The sequence below is a fragment of the Artemia sp. Qi Xiang Cuo genome, chromosome 18 (assembly GCF_049724085.1).
Source record: "Artemia sp. Qi Xiang Cuo chromosome 18, ASM4972408v1, whole genome shotgun sequence".
Lineage (NCBI taxonomy): Eukaryota > Metazoa > Arthropoda > Branchiopoda > Anostraca > Artemiidae > Artemia > Artemia sp. Qi Xiang Cuo.
The window spans coordinates 17,906,128-17,930,317 of record NC_142811.1 but is presented as its reverse complement, the minus strand read 5'-3'; the positions used below and the strand labels follow the sequence as shown (position 1 = coordinate 17,930,317).

General features: G+C 34.2%; 2 protein-coding genes across 2 annotated transcripts in view; both read left to right on the top strand.

Moving 5' to 3' along the window:
• LOC148941271 (guanine nucleotide exchange factor VAV2-like) overlaps positions 1-13,933 on the top strand; it is an 84,745-nt gene extending 70,812 nt beyond the window's left edge. Inside the window, exons 5-6 of the mRNA XM_089103855.1 lie at positions 1,446-1,638; positions 13,902-13,933. Of these exons, the coding sequence (XP_088959981.1) occupies positions 1,446-1,638; positions 13,902-13,907 (199 nt within the window). The 3' untranslated portion in view covers positions 13,908-13,933. The remainder of the gene's footprint in view (positions 1-1,445; positions 1,639-13,901) is intronic.
• Positions 7,963-24,190, top strand: part of LOC148941270 (protein vav-like) — a 163,584-nt gene continuing 147,356 nt past the window's right edge. The window contains exons 1-2 of the mRNA XM_089103854.1: positions 7,963-8,115; positions 17,029-17,202. Coding sequence (XP_088959980.1) covers positions 7,963-8,115; positions 17,029-17,202 — 327 coding nt within the window. The remainder of the gene's footprint in view (positions 8,116-17,028; positions 17,203-24,190) is intronic.

Sequence of the window (24,190 nt, the reverse complement as noted above, 5' to 3'; positions counted from 1 at the left end):
ATTTCTGTTCGTTTTAAGTTTTAATGTCGCTCCTTACTTTCAGTTAAATAAACTTGTTTTTTTTATTTAATTGTAGTAAGGGAACACTGTTAATCTTGTTGTTTAGGTCTGACGTAAATTGCAAATCAACATACTCCATTCGCAGATCCTCGGGACTTGATCTACGTTAATGGAGAAAGGGAAAGAAAACACATTGAAACTTATAAAATTCTTCTTGAAGTCTTGAAATCGTAGGTGAATCCGTTTCTTTTTTTTTATTGCTAAATTGGGGGCGCCAGGTATAATTAAATATCGGATTGACCGTTTGTCTTTTATTGAGTTTTAGATAACTGTTGAACTTTCTTTCGAAAGAGTCAACAGAGAAAATTTTTGGGATAACTTCCCAGGAAGATCATTCTAGATCAAAGTGCAACGTCGAATGAAGCTGTACTTCAAATATTCTGTTCTCGGCGTGTCAACCTCAAGATAATGGGACCGACCTATGTGTCTTCGTTTTTCTTAATTGTGATATAATGTCTCCATACTTTTTGAAAATTTTGACTATTACACTTTTGTAGTGTCGAGAATTGCACAAAATTGTTGATTTTTAGTTGCAACTCCCAAAGTCGCAATTTTGTTTCAAAGGCCTTCACATGGTCGGACATAACTGTGGTTAGTTGTTCTTTGCATTGGAGACGTGAATTAAGTTCGTTTGGTTTTTGTAAAACGCTTATCAGAGTTCCTCAAAGAATCCGACCGAACTACTTTAGCGTTAAATAGACAGAGTTATAACATGCAAGATGAGTAGGATGGATTTGGATACAATGTGTTGGAAATGGGAAAAGCCTCGGTCTTTTAATTCCATCACGTTCAAAATAGAATTACTTATTTCGTTAATAACATTATAATCTCACATATGACAATGGGACGAAATTCGATATGATAGAGAAAATATCACTACGGGTCGCATCCAATGGGATCGAGGGGCCCCGGGTAGGACACGCCTGCTGTACGCCGAATTTCAAAAATCTAATTCGGTTAATGGATAGAACTGAATCTCAGCTTTGACGTAATTGTAAAATTTTGGTCTTTCAAACCGTATAACGGTAAAAAAATAACATACCGAAACGTAACAACATACAGAACAATCGAAACATACTGAAATAACATACTGCACTGAGAACATAAACCTTTGGAACTCTGTGAATATGAATATGAAGTATTTAAGTATTTCTCTGTAGGATCTGAAGATTTTCATCCAAATTCTTGAGTTGCTTCCTTTTGTAGCTATATATATAACTATAAGTTATATATATATAACTATAAGTTATATATATAACTTTTATAACATATAAGGTTGGTTTGTATTTATATTTCGCCTTTTTGAGAAAAAAAATTACAAGGTAAGGATTGGTGCTAGTCCTTAGACGGATTGCTGCTTAACATTTTTCTTTTCTTGAAACTAGCACTGTTGAAAATACACTGCCTTCGAACATGAAATACGAATTTCGACGTTCTCGAAAATCTGGCGAAACTGCTTTTGGGACCTCTGTTGAAAACCTTTCTCTCATTCAAAATGATTATGCGTCTGATTGGGATGAATCTGAAGAAGAAATATATGAAAAATTGTGCTATGTCACATTTAGAATAAAAAGTGAGGTAATATTCATAAAGTCTTTGGATTTTTCTGCCCGTTATTCTTGAAATCACAGATGCATGAATACAAGTCAGTAGTAGCTCATTGGTTAAAACGTGAAATTTGAAGCAATGAGCAAGAGCGTAGCCAAGATTCACCCTTTCACCCTTTTTGATTTTTTTGACTTTCACCCTTTTTGATTTTATTTTTCATTTTGTTAGTTTCTCTCCTCTCCGAGTTTCATTTGTCAAGATTTGGGTTTTAAGAAGGGGCTCCATATTAAAGCCCTGTTCACACGTGTGCTAAGCCAGACATCAATCTTTAGCCATCATCACTTTGAACCAATCAGGGATGCTTATGAAAGAGAAAGCTCATTATGATTGGTCGAAAATGATTATGCTAAGGCATATATGTCCGGATAAGCACGCATGTGATTTGAACTTAAGGGAATGCGTGGAAAATTGTCGCTCGAAATCAAAGCACATTTTATTTCCTGCGGGTAGAACCATCACATATTTAAAATACCCCAGACAAAACCCAAATAATTTTCCATTTGGAGAAAGAGGGCAAAATTTTTTTCTCCAATCCTCACAAAAACGTTTATGCTAGTTTGTTTTTGTCTCTTTATAATGCCTATCGTTCAACAAGCTTTTCAACAAGCGTATTAAAATAAATTTTTTGTTTAAATCCTTCAACAAAAACCGTTTCTGCGAAAAACTCAAAACCGTAATGTTCCTTTTCCCTTAAATCACAGTGTGGGATAGGTCCTTTTGTTTTGCTCATGAAGTCATGTCCTGTTTTCTATGGTCGTCGAATTTGCTGCAACAACTTCTGATTTTTTTTTTTTAATGTTGTATGAAGCCGAATTTCTGTGTGATTTTCCCCTCTTCAATGCTTAACACGTGTCACCTTTTTTTTTATATATTAATATTGTAAGTTTGAATTATAATAGCCACAATTTTTTCTTACATTTCAAGTGTCTTCGTTTTGATGGCAATTCCGGTATGCCACTGAAAAAAAAAAAAAAAAAAAAAACTGAAGATAAACACAAAAAACACAAGTTTTCTAAAGGTGGCTTTTTTCATCGTTTCGTAAGGTTGCGCTTAGAATTCCTATTTTTCTTTTGAAGTGATTTAAAATGTAACTGTTTTAACTGTTAAACATAAAATGTACATTTAAATACTGCAACTTAATGACGGATTGAATTGAAAGTTCAAATGTTTGACAAAAATACGAAGAAGAAAATATGAATAATTAAGAAACAAAGACGAGGGTGATTTTCAGCTAGCGTAAAAGAAACAGCGAAAACACGGTGCAGATATTTCGGCGAGGGCCTCCACCAAGCTCGTCCCAGCCCTCAAAAAGTGAAGGGGAAAAGTTATATATGAAACAAAACTTATCCTTTTGATGTAAACCATTTAGAGACAGAGTTTGTAACTGAGACAAAAAAAGAAAAAAAAAGAAAACAACAACAACAAAAAATACAGCCAAACAAAATGAATGACTATTCAGAAATTGGATTTGACTATAATAAAATAAAATATAAAAAATAAAGTTTTATCAGGTATATCGGCTAAAAAAAAAAAAAAAAAAAAAAAAGTGCATAATTTTCTACAGCTAAGAATTTACTCAGGACAAAATTATCAAATCATCGGCAATAAATGGTGGCGGCAAACTTGCGTGTTATCAGTGTTAACGTGGTATATTTGTCATAAAAATTTGTCCCATCTAATTTCTGTGGAAGGGAGTCCATACCTATTATACATCGTCCTTGGTTACGCCCTTTGCAATTACGTGTTTTTGTTTCAAATGCCTTTTGATTGTATTGATTTATATATTGTTATAAGTGTTATTTTGATTATATTGTTATAAGTGTCCTTGTATGTATGTCGCATGAAAGCAGTACCTCGCATGTTTCACTTTAGGTTGTTTATTGTCCGACGTTTTAATGGTCGTGAATCGCTTTTTCTTATTTTGTAATTCAGGCAATCATGTTTTTGCTCCTTTATTAATCATATTTATCTTCTTTTTTTTTTACCATATGATAAGCCCTGTCTTAATTGATATATAGACTCACCTTGGCCAAAAAGGTAAGATGGATCCATTATTTGACAATAAGATGGCCGACCGACACCAGGGACCGAGCTTCGCTAATACATATATATATATATATATATATATATATATATATATATATATATATATATATATATATATATATATATATATATATATATATATATATATATATATATATATATATATATATATATATATATATATATATATATATATATATATATATATATATATATATATATATATATATATATATATAATATCTGCTTTTGTCACAAATACAATTTTAAGCGCTGACCCGTGAAAATGATAAATTCTTTCTATAGTTTTGAGTATAAAAAAGGGTTTCAAACATAATATTTCATTATAAATCCATTTTATAGAAGTTATGTAATTCACAAACTTTGGTTTGTGACTAAGTTGGATAAAAAAAAATTCAAAACAATTTCTCCATTTTTCCATCTGCCATGTTTCTTCTGTTCGCTTTGTTTTTTTTTTGTTTGTTTTTTCGACATTTAAGGGAAACGGCAGTTTTTAAGCGGCATAACAGAATAATAAGAAAATAGGGCGGAATTGTTTTAAATTTTTCTATTCAACTTAATCATGATTTCAATGTTTGAATTATAAATCTTTTAAAAAATGGATTTATAATGAAGAAGTAAGTTTGAAACCAATGTTTTAACCCTTTTTTTATACCCAAAAACTATAGAAAGAAATTATTATTTTCGAGGGTCCAAAAAGGGTTTAAAATTGAATTTGTGAAAAAAGCGATTATCATACACAGAAAGAGCATAAAAATGACATCGTGGGGTATGTCCACTTTATTCGTAGGTCAGTAATATGGACTAGGTAAAGGTAAAGAATACGGCATTGGAGTTTACAGTCCCTACCGGCGGGTGCTGATATCCGTTTCTTGGCCCTTCAGCCAGGATGTGCAATGGGGGGCAGGGGGCCAACCATCCTGTGCTTTCGCACACCCTTCCTGTTTACCTTCCCAAGATTTCTCCAGATACCCATTTGAAGCTGGGTAGACTCTGGCTGAGCTTACAATCAATTCAAAATCAACGGACTCAGTCGATTCTATGCTGGGAAGCTTATACACAAATTACGGACAGCAGATTTGACCATGTCTTAATTCATGAATTAAATAAAAAAAAACAAGTTTTTTTAACTGAAAGTCAGGAACCGCGTAAAAACTTAAAACGAACAGAAGTTATTCCGTATATGAAAGGGGCTGTCCCCTCCTCAAGGCCTCGCGCTTTACGCTAAAGTTTGACTTTTTCACAACTCTATTTTTTTTAAACAATAAAAAACTTTAGCGTAAAGAGCGAGGTGTTGAGGACGGGACAGCCCCTTTCATATACGGAATAATTTCTGTTCGTTTTAAGTTTTAACGCGGTTCCTTATTTTCAGTTAAAAAAACTTGTTTTTTTTATTTAATTTATGAATTAAGATATGGTAAAATCTGCTGTCCGTAATTTGTGTATAAGCTTCCCAGCATAGAATTGACTGAGTCCGTTGATTTTGAATTGAAAATCAAGTATTTTGCAGTAGGCATCAAGACATGGCTAATCATAGGCAGCGCAATCGCGCTGCCTAAGTAAAGAACGATGTTGGCACAATGTATTATTTATTTATTTATTTATTTTTCCATACCAGGGCACTTCGTATCGAATTAGTTGTTGCAGAAACTTCGAAAGGGTCCATTCGATTGAAAATTGGAGTGGCTAGTGCCCTTTTTAATAGTCAAAAGTAATTAGAGGGCTACTAGCCCCCCCCCCACGCCCATCATTCCCCAAAACACATCCAATCAAAATTTTGAGACAGGATTTTGTTCAGCGTAGTTGATTTGCATATAGAAAACATATTTTTGAGGAGGTCACTCTCCCACACCCCTCAGGGCAAGGGTTTTGAATTATGCCCTGGAGGCATATAAGAACGATGTTGGCACAGTGTACCATTTTTTATTATTTTCTTTAGAGCAGAGCACATTGTATCGAAGAAGTTGTCGTAGAAACTTCAAAAAGGGCTCATTCAATTGGAAATTGGAGTGGCTTGTGCCCATTTTAATAGTCGAAAATGATTGGAAGGCATCTAACACTCCTTCTACGCCCACCATTTCTCGACACATATCCAATCAAAATTTTGAGATAGCCATTTTGTTCAGCGTAGTTTGTTTTTCAGATAGAAATTGTGCTTTTGAGGAGGACACTCCCCCACAGCCTTCAAGGCAAGTGTTGGAAGTTATGCCCTGAGGGCATATAAGGTTTTTATAGAAGGCGTTGTCGTAAAAACTTCAAAAAAAGGCTCCTTCGATTGAAAACCCAAAGGGCTAGTGTCCTTTTTAATAGTCGAAAGTGATTGGAGGGCAGCTAACACTCCCTCTCATGCCCACCTTTTTCCCAAACACATCCAATCAAAATTTTGAGATAGGCATTTTATTCAACGTAGTTTTTAGTTCTGGAAATTAGGTCCTTGAGGATGACAACCCCCCCCCCCCCACAGCCCTCAGGGTAAGGGTTGTAAGTTATGCCCTTGGGGCATTTAAGGTTTTTATAGAAAGCGTTGTCGTAGAAACTTCAAAAAGGACTCATTTGATTGGAAATTGAAATGGCTAGTGCCCTTTTTGGTAGTCGAAAATGATTGGATGGCAACTAACACCCCTTCCCCGCCCACCATTTCTCCAAACACATCCAATCAACATTTTGAGATAGCCTTTTTGTTCCACGCAGTTTAAAATTCAGTAAATTATACCTTTGAGCAGGACACTCCCCCCCACAGTCTTCAGGGCAAGGGTTATAAGTTATGTTATGCCCTGGGGGCACATAAGTTTTTATTGAAATCTTTCTCGTAGAAACTTGAAAAAGGGCCCATTCGATTGGAAATTTAAAGGTCTTGTGCCTTTTTTAATAGTCGAAAGTGATTTGAGGGCAACTAACCCCCCTCTCACGCCCACTTTTCCCCAAACACTTCCAATAAAAATTTTTAGGTAGCCATTTTGTTCAGCGTAGCTGATTTCCAGATAAAATTATTTTTTTAGGTGGACACTCCTCCACAGCCCTCAGGGCAAGGGTTGTAAGTCATGCCCCTGGGGGCATATAAGGTTCTTTATAGAATGTGTTGTCGTGGAAACTTCAAAAAGGGCTCATTCGATTGGAAATTGAAACGGCTAATGCCCTTTTTAATAGTCGAAAGTGATTGGAAGGCAAGTAACACCCTTTCTACACCCACCATTTCCCCAAACATATCCAATCGAAATTTTGACGTAGCCATTTTGTTCCATGAAATTTAAAATTCAGGAAATTATACACTTAAGCAAGACACTCCCCTCACAGTCTTCAGGGCAAGGGTTATAAGTTATGCCCTTGGGGGATATAAGGTCTTTATTGAAATCGTTGTCGTAGAAACTTGAAAATTCTGAGATAGCCATTTTGTTTCACGCAGTTTAAAATTCAGGAAATTATACCTTTAAGCAGGACACTCCCCCCACAGTCTTCAGGGCAAGAGTTATAAGTTATGCCCTGTGGGCATAGAAGTTTTTATTGAAATCTTTGTCGTAGAAACTTAAAAAAGAGCTCTTTCGATTGGAAGTTCAAAGGGCTAGTACCTTTTGACATATTCAAAACTGATTTGAGGGCAACTAACCCCCTATCACACCCACTTTTTCCCCAAACACATCTAATAATAATTTTTGGATAGCCATTTTATTCAACGTAGTTGAAAGTTTCGGAAATCAGGTCTTTAAGGATAACAAGACATACCCCCCCCACCAACCCTCACGGCAAGGGGTGGAAGTTGTGCCCTGGGGGCATGTAAGGTTTTTTTAGAAATCGGTGTTGTAAAAAAATCAAAAACGGCAACATTTTTTACAAGTAAACTCTCTGATCCTCTATTGTCAATTTACTGGGATACTTTCTAGGTGCAATATGAACTTCTTGCTTTCTTTTCCTTAATGACACCATGATATCATGAAATGGCGTCAATGACGCAGAATTTTCTGCAAGTAAGCTCTCTTTTTCTCTTTTGTTAAGTCAAGTCACTAGGAGACTTTCTAGCTACACGGCCCAAATGACTTAAAAATGACGTCACAAAATGTAGTCAATACCGCAAAATTTCCTACAGGTGAGCTCTCTGTTTCTCTTTCGTTAAAAACCTGGGAGACTTTAAAGCTACAGTCTGAATTAATTGCGTTCCGCTTCTATTTGACGTCCCTTTCTATTTGTTTATTTTCCTTAAACAATGGTAAATTAGCATTATTGTATTTGTGAATGTTGCCTGATATGCATGTATTCGCTTACAGCGATGACCATTACTCAGTTATTGATCAACCAACTATTGACGAAAGTGAAGAGAAGGATTATATCTATCTTTTAAACCTCCAAGCTGATGAATCGGTTTATCATGACCTATGCACATTCAAGGTTTGTTTGGCTTTTTTTCAGATGTCTATTTCACTTAACTAAGTTTGTGAAGATTATAGAATTTATATAATGACGAACATCTATTATGTATGCTCGTCATATAATGACGTAATATATTACACAGCTCCATGTAATGACGTCCTTTAATTTTAATGACGAACCTATATATCAACTAATATATTAATCAGCTGAACCTATTTGAGGTGAGGACGCTCATACTCTTTAAAAATTTGTTGTACGATTTTAGTTTGAATTCTTTTTTATACCAAGTTAGTGTTCTTTATACTTGTTTTATATTATCTTTTGCTAATGACGGCTGTTGCTTATATAGCGGAAATATTCGCTTAAGTTATATTTAGTGTGTTATCCATGGTCTTCATAAAATTCCTCGTCTTCTTTTAATTTGTTTTACAAAATTGATAAAGAATATATAGTTCTCTTTTTTTCCATTCTCAGCTTGAAATAAAGTAAAGTTTATAATTTTAAAATCGCTCATTTTTCATTTAATTTTATTTTAATATTATTTTAAAAAAATACGCTAAGTCCACAACATTCTTACTTATATTCAAAACACAATCTTAAATGTTCGGTTACTATTGACTGGAGTTGGTTTTTTACTTCGACGTGTTTATCACACACAAGATAAAACCTGCTTTTTCTTAGCTGGACACTAGTAAAGAACGGACCAAATGGAATCAGGCAGCAGTTATTCTTATATGACATCATAGATTAGAAAAGCAACTACGTGTGTTATACTATCTTATCAAAAGATACGTGTGTTATACCATATTTTGTATGATAGTGTTTTTTTTTTGTCAGAACTTGCAAGTTATTTTAGTATTCTCTTTTGTTACTTACAAAAAGCAAGTAGATATAAAATTTGCTTTCAAATGAGCCCTTAAACATCTCTCTATGGGCTTTCAATGCCCCACTAGCTGCAAAAAAAAAAAAAAAAAAAAAAAAAAACAAGATACACGTCACTGCATTTTCCATCTTTGTAACAAAATAGAGAAACGCACCGGTTTACTTTTTTTTTCTATCAGAAATTTGTAAATCCCGCCACCACCGAATACTCTAGATTCGTGTTGAACCGATATTTAAAACAATATAGAACCATTGATAATGAAAATAATAATGCGGAACTGTGTAAGGTTTTTATTTCGCGTATAGTCAGGGTTGAAAAACTAGGTCCCTGGCGAAAACACTGAAAAGTAGAAAAGCTGATATCTACAGTGAATTTAGCAAAAAGTGAAGATATCCTTTTTAGATGTTCGATACGATTTTTTCGCTCGTAGTTGCGACCGAAAAATTAAGCCTACAACTAGAACACTGAAAAGCAGAAATCACTTTTTCGGACGCGCTTTGTGCTTTTTACGATTTTTTTTTTTTGTACCCACAGCTACGACCAAAAGGTTAAATCTACAATAAGAACAGTGAAAAGTGGAAACACTGTCCTTCTCCAACGCACTGGGTGCTAGATACGATGCTTTTCCCCCGTAGTCATAACTAAAAACTAAAAAAAAAAACAGCGAAAACAGTAAAAAGTGTAAACACTGTCCTTTTCTGACGCGCTTAGTGCCAGATACGGTTCTTTCCCCTGTTGCCATGACTAAAATCCAAAATATAGCGAAAAGAGCAAAAAGTGTAAACGCTGTCCTTTTCCAACACGCTTTGTGTTAGATACGGTTTTTTTCCCCTGTAGCCACGACTAAAAACCAAAATATAGCGAAAACAGTAAAAAGTGGAGACACTGTCTTTTTTACCATCGCGCTTACTGCTAGACACGATTATTTTCCCCCTGTAATCACGACTAAAAACTAAAAATACAGCGAAAACAGTGAAAATCTCCAAAACCCAATCAACAGAAGTCTGCAAACCCCCAACAGATGTATGTATTTATTATGTGCATAGAGATGCTAATAATAGTGACAAAACTGGATATGGTAGAAGGGGTTCTAATTATGGATTAAAAGGTAATAGAGGCATATGAAAGGCGCAATAAGAGAGTGAAAGGGGACGATGAGATACGTATATTGAAATAACTTAAGTATAAACTGGATAATATAAAAGATGATATTTGAGCCCCGTGGCCAGAGCCCAGTGATGATATAGCCCAGTCGCTGCGAACACTACTCCCTCATGTCTAGAAAAAAGACAATTCCTGGCATGGATAGGAATTATAAAAAAAACCATCTTTCTGTCTTCTGATCGGGGTATGTAAAAGTCCAAGGGAAAAGTCCAAGCCCAAGTGCATGCTTGATAATAAACCGGACACGAGGATGGGGAATCTTTCTTAGATCCAAAAAATCATTTTGGGTTGTCTTATTAATCGAAAGTTAGGGATTTTTTAAAGAGGAAGGGGTTTGCATCCTTGGATTTTTTAGATTTTTTTTTAAGGGGACAGGGCATTCCGAAATTATGCAAATTGTTTAATAGTTATGGTGCCTGAACTTTATATAGCAAAATATTTTCAGTAAGTGAATCAGAGTAGCTAAATTGGGCACAAAAAGCTGTAAACAACTTTAAAATACTGAAAGCTATTCAGTTTCACTTTTTAAAGCTTTAAAATCAGCGAAAGAAATCAATATGATTGAAAAACAGAAACTGTGAGATAAGGATATAAGAATACCAGGTGGAAAAAAATAGATGCGGAAGTTAAAGTGAGGTTTCGAGCAAATTAAGACTCAAAACAATTTTCTTGTCCTTGAGTTGTTAGGTTAATCTAAATTGTATATTAGTCTTAAGTCGAATTTTTTTTTTTTTTACTTTATATTTTCTTAATTTAATATGGTTGTAAATTTATTTTGCAAAGAGGGAGGATTTGCCGATGAGCTTTGGATTGTAGATTTTTCCTAAAATAATACTGTCAGCTACTGGTCTGGTTTGTGGCCTGTCCTTACTTATGTCCTTACGTCCTTTCTTATAGGGTTTCTACTTCAAACAAAGAAGTATTTTAGTAGGTGGTTTTCGGACGCTTCTGAGTTTTGGGTGTAAACTCTTTTTCATTTTAAACTGACATTTTTCAATTAAAGAAACTGAAATATTAGACTTTAATATAAACTACATTTTTAATAAAAACCTAAAAAAAACTTACAAAAAAATTTAATTTAAAAAAAGAAATCAATTTTTTAATTAAAAAACTAGAAAAGTTTTTTTTTATTAGAAAGGATTGCTCTTTTATTTAGCTCTTAAGTAGACATATATCGGGTTTATCTAACTGCTGTAAAGGAGCCGCAATTGTAGGTGTCATTTTAGCCATTTATGACGCAAAGCAATTAAAAAAATTTAGAGATTATGCCATGACATCCTTTAGAATCACTAAGTAATCAAAAAGTTCTACTTCGAAAAATAAATGTTCAAAGAAAAAATATATCCTTGAAGCCTTTTGATCCCACAATTACGCATATATATTACTCAGTCGATATTTTGAAACCAATTCATTCATTAATATTAAACTCTCTCTATGTCTCTCCATCCCTCTCTTCTCTCTTTTCTCCATTCCCCTACTATGTTTGCGAACAATAGGGTACAGGCTGGGTATTTGCCCCCTCCCCAGGAAGGTAAATTCCTATAAGACAAATTTCGAAGATATAATTTTTTTTTATGCTTTGGCCCCTCTTCCAATCTGGGACACTTGTAGCTTCATTTTTGGCTTTTATAGTAAAATGATATTACATCTTTCATATCTCTTTTTTGTTTGTTCTTGGGTATTTCTCTTCGCAAAATGAACATATTCATTATTTATTAAAAAAAAAACAAGGTCAAGAATTTTATTTTAAAGAAAAGGCATCAACCGTCTCACAGCATGCTTTGATGTAGATTGATTTCTCAATTAAATAATTTTTTAGTAAAAGTAAGGAATAACTTTTGAAACTATTCTTGGTTCCCTTGTGGCCCTGGTAGCAACCCCTTGGTGAAAATTGATACGGGTATTGTTACATGGATAATTTTAAGGAGAGATTATTGTAAGATCGTGTTTACAGAATTAAGAATCAGGACCGATAAAATATTAAATATTATAATAGAACACATTAGAAACATAGGTATTTAATTGATATATTTTCCTTGGTGCTTTTCATTTTGTAAATAAAATATCCAATTTTATCGTAACTGAGTATTTATTGCTGTGAAAGTCAGCAGTATGAAAACTTTGACGAATAAATAAAATTCTAAAAGGGTTGTACAAAAAAGTTACACAGATTACTTACACTCCCCATGATTTTCAATATTTTTTTCCCGCTGGTCAAAAGAAAATATCTCCTGTAATCCTTGTCAACTTAAATAGAGCCAACTCCTACACAAACTAATCATTTTGGGATGCAAATCTTTATTCTTTGCTTCCCTAGCAACTTTTGATAGATTTTCGTTTTAATCTTGCTTGGGATCCCAGTTTTTTTTTCTAAGACCGAGTTTCAATTGATTTTTCATCGGATTAAAGAAATAGTGCTTGTGAAAGTCGATTCCTACGATTTTGTAGTTTCCTACGACCCAGTAAATGGGTAATGCAAAAATCGCCCAGATCGATAGAGAATTCGAAAAGACATACACATACTGTTAATAACATTTTTTTTTCTAATTGAAGGCAATAATATATAAATAAAAAAAAAGTTCTCTGGAAACAAATTTGAGACACTTTTGAAACAAAAAATGGTGTAATCAGGGGCAGATCCAAGGGTGGCTCTGGGACACGTGTTCCTCAGAAGGTTGAAAGTTGCACTACTTACAGAGGCAGAGGGGTGATAAATACCGATGGGGAAGTCATTGGTGCTCCAACCCCAGAAATAAATTTTGTATCCGCCCCTGAATGTGGAGCTCTGAACGCAGGAGCTCTGTAATTTTCATTGTATTCGTGTGGCCCTCGTCAATGAATTGCAGGACTATAATTTTTTTTGTGAAAGAAAATAAAAAAATTTCTTTTATGAGAATATAGAAATAACTAAAACCTAAAAGGAACAGAAAATACTCTAAATGTTAGGCAGGCCACCGCCATCCTTTCAACTTTCTACAACTTCAACTATCTGTCAAAACACATCACGAATGAAAGAGCTTAGCTATCTTAGTGTAGTGGTTATTCCGTCAAACGGACAGAATAGTGAATAGAAGTAACAAAAGCATATTTTTAACATGGAAGTAAAGAACAACCTTAAACCTTAACTACGAACTACAGTTGTCCTAAATATGGGCACTTTTATACCCCTCACACTCTGTCTTTTTTAAATCCAATTCTAGTTTGTGCTATTTAACTTAAAATTTACTGTTTAAATCAAATAAACCCAAATTAGCGCATTAGATTTTGACAGGTTTTTGATTAAAAAGTGAAACTATAGCAGAAAGAGTGTGGGGGGGGGGGGGGGCTCAGGGAGGGTAGTCCCATCGTTTACTAAAACATTACCATGTCTCGTATAATAAAACTTAACAAAAATTAAAGTTAAAAAATAAATATGACATTTTTTTCCAAATAAAGGTAAAGAGCAATATTAAAACTTACTGTGAACGGAATAACAAACAGTTCATGGTAATGAGTTGTAAGTAAGGTGCAACCTGGCACACTAGTAACTGAAACTGTAACAAAATTGATAAAAATAGATACATCAGAAGAATAGACTTTTTATAGCGATTAAAAAAAAAAAAAAAAAAAAAAAAAAAAAAAAAAAAAAAAACCATCAAGCTTAACGTTATCTATAACAAGCTACATGCTCGAGAAAATTTGCCTGATTATTCAATAGGGAGGGGGGAGACACCCCCAAAACGTCAAGTGATCTTAATGAAAATCTTTTTTTTTTCAGGGGTGATTTTGTCGAACCAATGGTCCTAAAAACCAGGAAAGATCATTCGAACGGAAATAAATGTTCTAGTGCCCTTTTTAAGTGATCCAAAAGATTGGAGGGAAGCTACCCCCACCCTCCCATGCTCCCTTTCTCCTTAGACACTCGATCAAAATTTTGAGATATCCATCTGATTTAACATAGTACCAAAGGTTCAATAACTGTACCTTTGGGGATGCCATGATCCCCATAGTCCCTGGGGAAAGGGTTGCAAGATACACAATTTGCCAATTGCTCGCATACATTATTTGTTATTAGGAAACTTACGAATTTCCCTGGGGGAATTTTTTGTGGGTGAGAATTTTCCTTGGGGAGGAAAGTATCTGGTGGAAATTTTCCAGGAGAAATTTTCTGGGGGGACGGGGTGGGGGGTTCATAAAATGATTTTAAAAATCGTAAAAAATTAAATAAAAAACAAGATTTTCATCTAAAAATAAGGAGTAACATTAAAACCTAAAACGAAAAGAAATTATTTTGTATATGAGGGGGGGGGGGGTGCATTTCCACAATCCTTGCTCTTTTCGCTTACCTTTGAATTTTTGTCACAATTCTTATAAAAGACTGCTCAAACACAATGACCGTTAAATTCGAATGAAAAGTATTTTTAAAGAACTTTAAGACTTCAGCGTCAATAGATATGGCTTAGGATTGGGGAGTCCTCCTCACATACAGAATAATTTCTGTTTGTTTTGAGTTTTAATTTTGCTTTTTTCTTTTGGTTGAAAAAAGTTGTTTCATTTTTAATTTAGTCTTAAATAGGAATTACAATATCCTAACGGAATTGCATTATAGTTTTATTTGAGCTTTCATCTAAATGAAGATTTTTAGGGTAAATTGCAGGGAAGAGCTTTCAGCGGGGTAGAATTTTCCACGGAGAAGTTTTCCGCAGTGGGGAACTTTCCGGGGGGGGGGGGGAGGGAGAATTGTCTAGAATTAGAATTCTCCAGGAAGAATTTTTTACATACTTCTAAGTTTAAAAATACGATCGTTGTTAAAATGCGGGACGGGGGAATTTTCTCGGGGAATTTTCTTTCTTTTGTGATCACAGCGACGTGCGATGGGTAAGCTAGTATGTTGTAAAAAGAAAAGATAGCCACTTCCATAATACCTCTCTAATTGACCGGCTAGCAGCCAATCAAAAAACTCCCTTGCCAACTGCCTATTCTAACAAATAACGTTGGGATAAAATTATTTTCTTTTGCTCCCCGTGGCAACTTTTGAAAGCCTGCAATTACAATCATACTAAGTAACTTTATTTTCCTTCTATCCTATTAGATACTAAAAACCCTTAGCAAATTTAGGCTTGATTCGTCGAAGACCACAGATATTGCTCGTGGAAGTTGTCTCTATATCGTCAATGCTATCTTGCAGATGGGAAATGAAATATTAGTGTCTTCAAAGATAAATGAACATAAGTTAATTATCGTTACATCTGGGACACTTTGCTTATAAGCTATTTTTGATGAAGGGTTTTAATGAATTCCTTAGCTTAGCCAGTATTTTGTTTAAGAGATGTAGAGAGGTTTTGAGAAATTCTTGCTTTTTCTTGTAAATGTCTTATGCAATCGGATGAATGTAATAATAACCACAAAATAATTGTATTTAAAAGATTTAAAGCCATATAAGCTATAATTTTTTTTTTCATCAGTATAACTTCGTTAAATGTTCTTTTAATTAAATTTTTTAATTAATTGAATTCAATTGGTTCTTTTAATTGAATGCAAATTTCGTTGGTTTCGGGCATGAGAGAAAGGTTGAGACTGCTAGGGCCCGTTCTGTGGATGAAGGATGACAGATAACCAAAGATTGTCCTTTTCGGCGAACCGTGTAGGGCAAAACCTCGGGCAAAACAGAAAGCAGTTCGTCCTCGTTTGAGGTGGGAGGAAGTCGCAAGGAAAAATATAAGGGAAACAGGAACTTCCTGGGAGGGTGTAAAGAGCTTTGAATAGATTTGGATGGAGGAGTAGCGGGCGTAGCTGTGTAGGCCTCATGCGGCTTGATGCTGCAATGAGCTATTAGTAGTAGTAGTAAATACTTTAAAATATTCACAATTTTTTTTCTATTTTTCTGCCAAGTAGAATCTGCCATGTTTCTACAATAACGGTGAGCAAATTTTTGCAAAAATATTTTGAAAGTCGAAGGTTGAGTGTAGGCTTATAGCGTAGGTTAAAAATTAATGAAAAAATAAATGCTTTGAAACGAATTCAAAGTTCAAAGTGCCTTCACAACAATGTTGAAAAAGGTTAGATTAAAAACTTGAGGTAATACTTACATTATTATCATAACAAGTTAAGAGGGGGGATGCTCCTAAATGAGTACTAGTTCCGAAAACAACTGACTTTTTTTTTACTCTTTTAAAGATATATTGGATTTACAATCACAGGCAGGCAGTTGGGGATATAGTGAATCGGCAAAGGTAATTAGCCTAAGCTACCCGGGTTTGCTCGGAAATTTTTAAACAGTCTATAATATGCCTTTGGTATATCTTTAATTTGTATTGCTTCCTGATATCACTCTTCACCAACCTCTAATCTTAGTTTTAAAGTCCAGCCCAGTCCGAAGTCAGTTTAAAGACCCAGCTCCAGTAACTTCGGTGGCTTGACCACGCCCAACAGATTAGTCAGTCCCGTCTCCCGAAAATCATCTTCAAATGCCGAATTCACGTTTCTCGCCCTCGTGGTTGTCTCCCAAAGAGGTGGAAGGAAAACTTCACGCTTCATTGCCTTTCAGACTTTCTTCGTCTAGCCGAAGACTGCGAGGCATAGCCTATAGAAGGCTAATCCACTCCATTACAAAGAAACAGGCCCCAAGAGGACCTTTAACGACGGACAGTACTTAGGTCAAGTTTGCTTGCATACGAAAAGAACTTAAGATTATTAAGGATTATAATATTACGCGTCATGTTATATGATTAAAAGAATTTTGAATAAATTTTCGAGTATGAATATGAGTCTGCAAAACTTTCTTATGAATATGAGTACGCAAATTTACTGTTTACCGTTTAATTCCCTTAATTTGTTTTATTTCATTATTTCTGAAAACCATTACCTGTTATTTTTTTTTTTTCAAATACATATTGTATTTATAGGCTCCAATATTTCCTGTTCAACCGGTTGAAAAACGGGATTATAGTATCCGTGAACTTGTTGAAACTGAGAAAAATTTCATAGAAGCATTAAATCTTGTCAAGCGATACTTTGTTCGTCCCCTTTCAACAATGCTTTCAGAAGACGATAAGAAAACAATATTTTTTGGAATCAAGGTAAAGTTTTGGAATTTAGTGCGAAATTTTAATTGTGTTTATTACGTCCCACGGCGAATTTCTCCCATATATTAATAACGATCGTATTTTTGAAATTGAAAAGAATTAAGTTGAACATCAAGTTAACAAAACTGTGGATACAAAGTTCATAGAATCTGTTGAGAAGTAAATTTTACAATTGCGAAAGTGTTAGATGACATAATTCAAAATTAACTAGCCCGTTAATTAAACATCCAAAAAATTCGACTGGAAGGGAATGTCAATTATTTGTGTTGAAGGGTCTCTAATTTCAGTCAGCGTGAAAAGTACTAAGATGGCTTTGGGAGGGATTTTCGCACTTAAAACTTTCGCAAGAGTATACTACGATTTTATAGATATAGATGTCTATGAGTGGAATTTATCTGCTTTCTACGGCCTGATCCGAACTCAAAATATATTAGCATGTTCTTCGATTTTCGATTTTCAAGATTGATTTCCCAAAGCAGACATTTATTAGGGAACCAATTGATAATAAATAAATGCCTTACCTAAATACAGGAACCAATGGAACCAATAAATGCCTTACCTAAATGCAGTCAAAGAGTTTGGTGAATGAGTTCGTGATGAGGACAGATGGTTATTATTTGTACTTGAAGGAACAATTAATGGAATAATTGAATTCAACGATTCTTCTGATTTAATAAAATCTGACAGAAACATTACTTAGTAACTAGTGTAATATGAGGTTTTCGAAAGGCATAATCCTTAGTTTCTTGGCCTAATTTGTAGATGTGAGGCTACGTCTTGAAAAAAGACTTGATCTAAAATATGCTACATACTTTTAGAAAAGTATCTTCTCAGATTTGGTCCAAACCGCTAGGCTCAAAAATTATTTTTTAAGCTAGAAAAAAAATATTATATTTTTCGGGAAAATTATCGTAAGCTTGAAAACTTCAAGAAAGTTTTCTTCTCCGTTTCACAGCCTCCATAAAAAAACTACTTTATAAGCCCACGAAAAAAAAACGAAGAAAAAACGATTAAATACTGCTGTGGCACATACATCAAAGCAAAATTTATTAAAAGCTGTAGTCCTGTGGTGATCTAGTGGGTAAAACTGATGTAGTAAAACTGATGACGGTCACTGCATATGTGACGGAAATATCTGGGTATTTTTTGTGAATTTCTTTCCCTGTCTATTAAAAGGATTTTTCCCTATTTGGACTTTTATATATATATATATATATATATATATATATATATATATATATATATATATATATATATATATATATATATATATATATATATTATTTGTATATATAAGCATAACCTACTTATTCACGTATGAAGGATGGTAAATTTGCAGTTTACAACACAATTTAGCTAGGATGAAAGTGAATATATGAATTGATGGCTTTTTTTATCCAGTTTCATAATTCTATAATCGGATAAATTCCGGAATAAATTACATTGTTAGCCCTTAAAGGGATCTAAATAGCACATAGTAACTAAAAGTTTAAAAATATGTTTCTAAAAAAGTGGCTGGTGATGAAAAATATTGCCATTTGTAGGTGATTCAGGAATGGTAATTGTTATTTTACTTTGTCTTAATAGTAAAATGTTGTTTTGAAAACAAACTTGCAAGAAGTTTTGGAAAGAGCTAGAAACCCCTCAAAAATTATGTCAGTCATTTTTAAGGGATTGATCCAGGTGGTTTTCAGGCTCTTTTTATAAATTCCTAGAAATTTCTTTCAAAATAACATATTACTATTAAGATCTAAGGAAAATAATAATTACCATTCCTGAATCATCTACAAATGGCAATTTTTTTTATCACTAGCCAGTTTTTTAAAAACATGTTTTTAAACTTTTGGTTACCATGGACTGGTTTACCTTTTGGGCTCCCATCAAGGGTTCAAAATGAAATCAAACAGTTCGTGGTAACGAACTGTAAGTAAGGAGCGACCAGGCTTTTTTTTTCAGGGGTGATTGTTTTGACCCAGTGGTCCTAGAATATCGTGGGAGGACTCATTGGAACGGAAATTAAAAGTTCTAATGCCCTTTTAAGTGACCAAAAAAAATTTTGAGATAGCCATTTTGTTCAGCATGGTTGAAAACATGATACCTATGTCCTTTAGGATGACTTAATCCCCCGAAGTTCCCGGGGGGAGGGCTGAAAGTTATGAACTTTACCCAATGTTAACATATAGTATTGGTTATTAGGAAGTATACAGACGTTTTCAGGGGGGATATTTTCTGGTAGTAGGGGGTGAGTGGGCCGGGGGTTATTTTGGAAGATCTTTCCATGAAGGATGTTTTCATGGGGGAATGGACATTGCTATGAAGGGGGCGCCGGATTTCCCAGCATTATTAAAAAAAAGATCAGAAATTAAATATAAAAAAAAACAAGTTTTCCAACTGAAAATAAGGAGTAACATCAAAACTTGAAACGAACAGACAATATTACGTGTATGATTTATTCTAAACAACGGCCTGTGTGATTAAGGAGTCATTTTTAAAGAATTGGAGCAAAATTCGAACTTTAGCTTATATAGTGAGGTATTCACTAGGGGGCGAGCCCCCTAATATACTTTTTAAATATATATGAATATAGAAGTTTTTACGTAAATTAATTCGTAAGTTACGTATATTTATTTACGAACGTTTTTATTAGTAATAAATTATTACTAATAAAAACGTTCGTAAATAAAAGTAAACAACTTTCGAGAAAGCCATTTAACCAAATAAAAGTAAAATTAATATGCAAATTTTGTTTTAATTATTCATGTACGGTGAGCCAAAATCTAAACCCCCATTAATTCAAAAACGTTCAAAAATTAAATAAAAAAAACAAGTTTTTTTTAACTGAAAGTAAGGAATGATGTTAAAACTTAAAACGAACAGAAATTATTCTGTATATGAAAGGGGCTGTCCCCTCCTCAACGCCTCGCTCTTTACGCTAAAGTTTGACTTTCTCACAAGTCTTATTTTTTTTAACAATTCGGAAAAATTCACCTAATTAAAATTTTTAGATAGCCATTTTGTTCAACATAGTCGAAAAATTTAATAACTATGTCTTTAAGGATGACTTTATCCCCCACATTCCTTAGGGGAAGGGCTGCAAGTTATGAACTTTGCCCATTGTTTACATCTAGTATTGGTTATTGGGAAGTATACAGATATTTTCTGAAACTATTTTTTTGGGGGGGGGGGCTGGAGGAGGGGGTTACTCGGGAGAATCTTTCCGTGGAGGATGTTTCCTTGGGGTAAGGGCCATTTATATGAAGGGGGCGCCGGATTTCCGAGCATTATGTAAAAATGATCAGAAATTAAATTAAAAAAACAAGTTTTTTCAACTGAAAGTAAGAAGCAACATTAGAACTTAAAACGAAAAGAAATTATTACGTATATGAGGGGGCTCGCCCCCAAGTCAATACCTCGCTCTTTACGCTACAGTTTTTTTTAGTGCTTTCAAAAGAGCTATCTATTCTAATTAAACGGCCTTTGTGATTCAGGGGTTTGTGATTTAAACAAAATTTTAACTTTAGTGTAAAGAGCGTGGTATTGACTAAGGGGAGATTCCCCTCATATACGTAATAACATATATGTAATAAAAAAACAATAAAAAAAACAAGCGATACGGCTCAATAGAAATCGAAACTTTAAAAAACGGAATTTTGATGTCAATAAATGTATCAAAAGAATGGGCCCATAATGCTGATTCTAAATATATAAATTTTATTAAGTTTAGTATTACTCATCAAAGGCTACAAGCCTGAGAAAATTTACCTGATTTTGGAAAGAGGGGGAAACATCCCCTAAAAGTTAAAGAATTTTAATGAAAATCACACCGTCAGATTCAGCGTATCAGAAAACCACATTACATAAGTTTCAAGCTCATATCTGCAAAAATGTGCAACTTTGTATTTTTTGTCAGAAGAAAGATCACGGATGCGAGTTTTTTGTTGTTTTTTTTTCAGGGGTAATCGTACCGACCCAGTGGTCCCAGAACATAAAGAGAGAGCTCATTCGAACGGAAATTAAAAGTTATAGTGGCCTTTTCAGTGACCAAAAATGCTGGAGGGCAACTTGGCCCCCTCCAACGCCCCTTTTTTCCCAATTTCGTCTGATCAAAATTTTTATACAGCCGTTCTGTCCAACATAAAAACCCAAAAAATATACCTATGAAGGTAACAAATTTCACTCAGAGCCCTTATGAAAAGCCATTAAAGTTATAAATTTTCCATTAGTGAACGTATAGTATTTGTTATTGGGAACTATGCATGCATTTTTTCTTTGGGGGGGGGGTGAATTTTCTGCTGGAGTTTTTTTTCCAAAAGGAAGATTTTCTATAGGGAGGTAGGTTTCCAGGGAGGAAACTTTCACGGGAAATTTTACACTGGGGGAATTTGCCAGAATTCCAATACGAAATTCTTTTTATGTGTCTTGCTTTCATTTTGCCGTCTCATTTTTACGCGTGGACATGTTAAAGGTAATTGTGTGGGGTAAATTATCACCAAGATTGAATTATCTAGAGAATATTTCTGTAGGGTGGGGGGATCTTTCTATGGAGGTGGAGCCAGATTTCCTGGCATTATTTAAAAAACGATCAGAAATTAAATGAAAAAACAAATTTCTTCAACTGAAAGTAAGAAACGTTATTAAAACTTAAAACAAAACAGAAATTATTATTTATATGTGGGGGTTCCCCCTCCTCAACACCTTAATATTTACGCTGAAGGTTGAATTTTGTCACAATTCCTTATGAACGACGCCTGAAACACAAGGGTTGTTTAATTAGAACAATTGCAAGTTGGACATTTCTATGAAGGGGGTGCCGGATTTCCCAGAATTATTTAAAAAACGATCAGAAACTCAATTAAAAAACATAAGTTTTTTCAACTGAAAGTAAGAAGCAACATTCTAATTAAACGGCCTTTGTGATTTAGTACTTTCAAAAGTTTGTAGTACTTTCATAGTGTTTTAGTACTTTCAAAATAGCTATCTATTCTAATTAACCGGCCTTTGTATTTCAAGGGTTTGTGATTCGAACAAAATTCGAACTTTAGCGTAAAGAGCTAGGTATTGACTAGGTAGCGAACTCCCTAATATACATAGTAAAAACATACGAATATAGAAATTCGTTACGTAAGTTAATTCGTAAGTTACGTCAGAACAAAATTTCGATAAAGCCAATTAGCCAAAAAAAGGAAAATTAATATGCAAATTTCGTTTTAATTATTCATGTACGGTGAGCCAAAATCAAAGCTAAGTTAATTCAAAACGTTCAGAAATTAAAAAAAAACAAGTTTTTTTTAATTAAAATTAAGAAGCGACATTAAAACTTAAAACGAACAGAAATTATTCCGTATATAAAAGGGGCTGTCCCCTCCTCAATGCCTCGCTGTTTACGCTAAAGTTTGACTTTCTCACAACTCTTATTTTTTTTTAAATAATAAAAAACTTTAGCGTAAAGAGCGAGGCGTTGAGGAGGGGACAGCCCCTTTCATATACGGAATAATTTCTGTTCGTTTTAAGTTTTAATGTCGCTCCTTACTTTCAGGTAAAAAAAACTTGTTTTTTATTGTTAATTTCTCCCAGAAACGATTATTGATCTGTGCAAGAGCATACGAAAAGGCATCATATGGTGTATTCACTTTCGTCTTAGCTAAATTTTGTTGAAAACTGCAAATTTACCGGAAGGATAAGAGAGTACTTTGATCGAAGGATAAGGTAGTGCGATGAATAAGGTAGTGGCGTAGTGGGATCGATCTCAGCTTGGTAGTACGGTACCAAGACTTCGAATTCAACAGCAACAACACACTGCAGGGCAAATGAATGTGCATTGTCAGTTTAATGTACATATACTCATATTTAGTAATCAAAATGTTAATATTATTTGATTTATTAAAGTTATAAAAGTAAAAACATTTATATTTTTTCCAGTAAAGTGGAAATTTTGTTCTGGGCTTGGGAAGGCATAGGGGTTTTGAGCCCAACTTACGTTAATTTCTGCTCGTTTTGAGTTTGACTCGGTTATTTATTGTAATTTCTGTTCGTTTTGGGTTTCATTTATTTATTGATGCTGATATGTGGTATTTTCATGCTTGCTAGATTATTTGATTTTATTTTTGCTCATTTTTTGTTTAATGGAGTTCTTTACTTTTCTTTGAAAAACTTATTTTGTGGAAAAGGTTTTTTTTAATTAATTTATGTTCATTTTATATTGACATTCTTTTATGGGAAAAAGAAAATAATACTTAAAATCTTTTAGTTTTTTTAAGAGTTTATAGTTTGGCCTGCTTTTGTATGCTGGAGAAAAATTTTCAGCAATCTTTAACAAAATACACCCTTTTAAAAATCTGGACACAAATAGCAGTGTTTAATTTAGTTTCATACGTCCTCGTGTTGACCTGAAATGGGAAACTCGATACCATTCGCAAAAATATCTGTTTAGTTTCTTTGATAGCTTGGATACACTTACGCTATTTTGATTTGGTTAAATTTTAAGAGCAGAAGCAGCCCCGAAAGTTTGAACATAATACCCTCAGTCGTTCTTTACATCTGAGAGGTCTTATTGGGAATTAGCAACATTACAGCGCATTTTATTTGGTATCAAGACAACGTTTAGTTTTTAAACATATTTGACAAATGGGTGGGTGGGCGAGGGAGGGGGACTAGTTGCCCTCCAATCACTTTCGACTATTAAAATGGGCATCAGCCCTTTTCGAAGTTCCCACAACAACTCCTTCGATACGAAGTGCCCTGGTCTAAACAGCAACAACAAAAAAAAGTAATACATTATACCCACATTGGATGTGTTTGGGGAAGTGGTGGGCGTGAGATGGGCGTTAGTCACTCTCCAATCACTTTCAACTATTAAAAAAGGCACTAGCCCTTTCAATTTCCAGTAAAATGGACCCTTTTGAAGTTTCTAGGAAATCGCTTTCAATAAAAACCTTATATGCCCCAGGGCATAACTTACAACCCTTGCCCTGAGGGCTGGGGG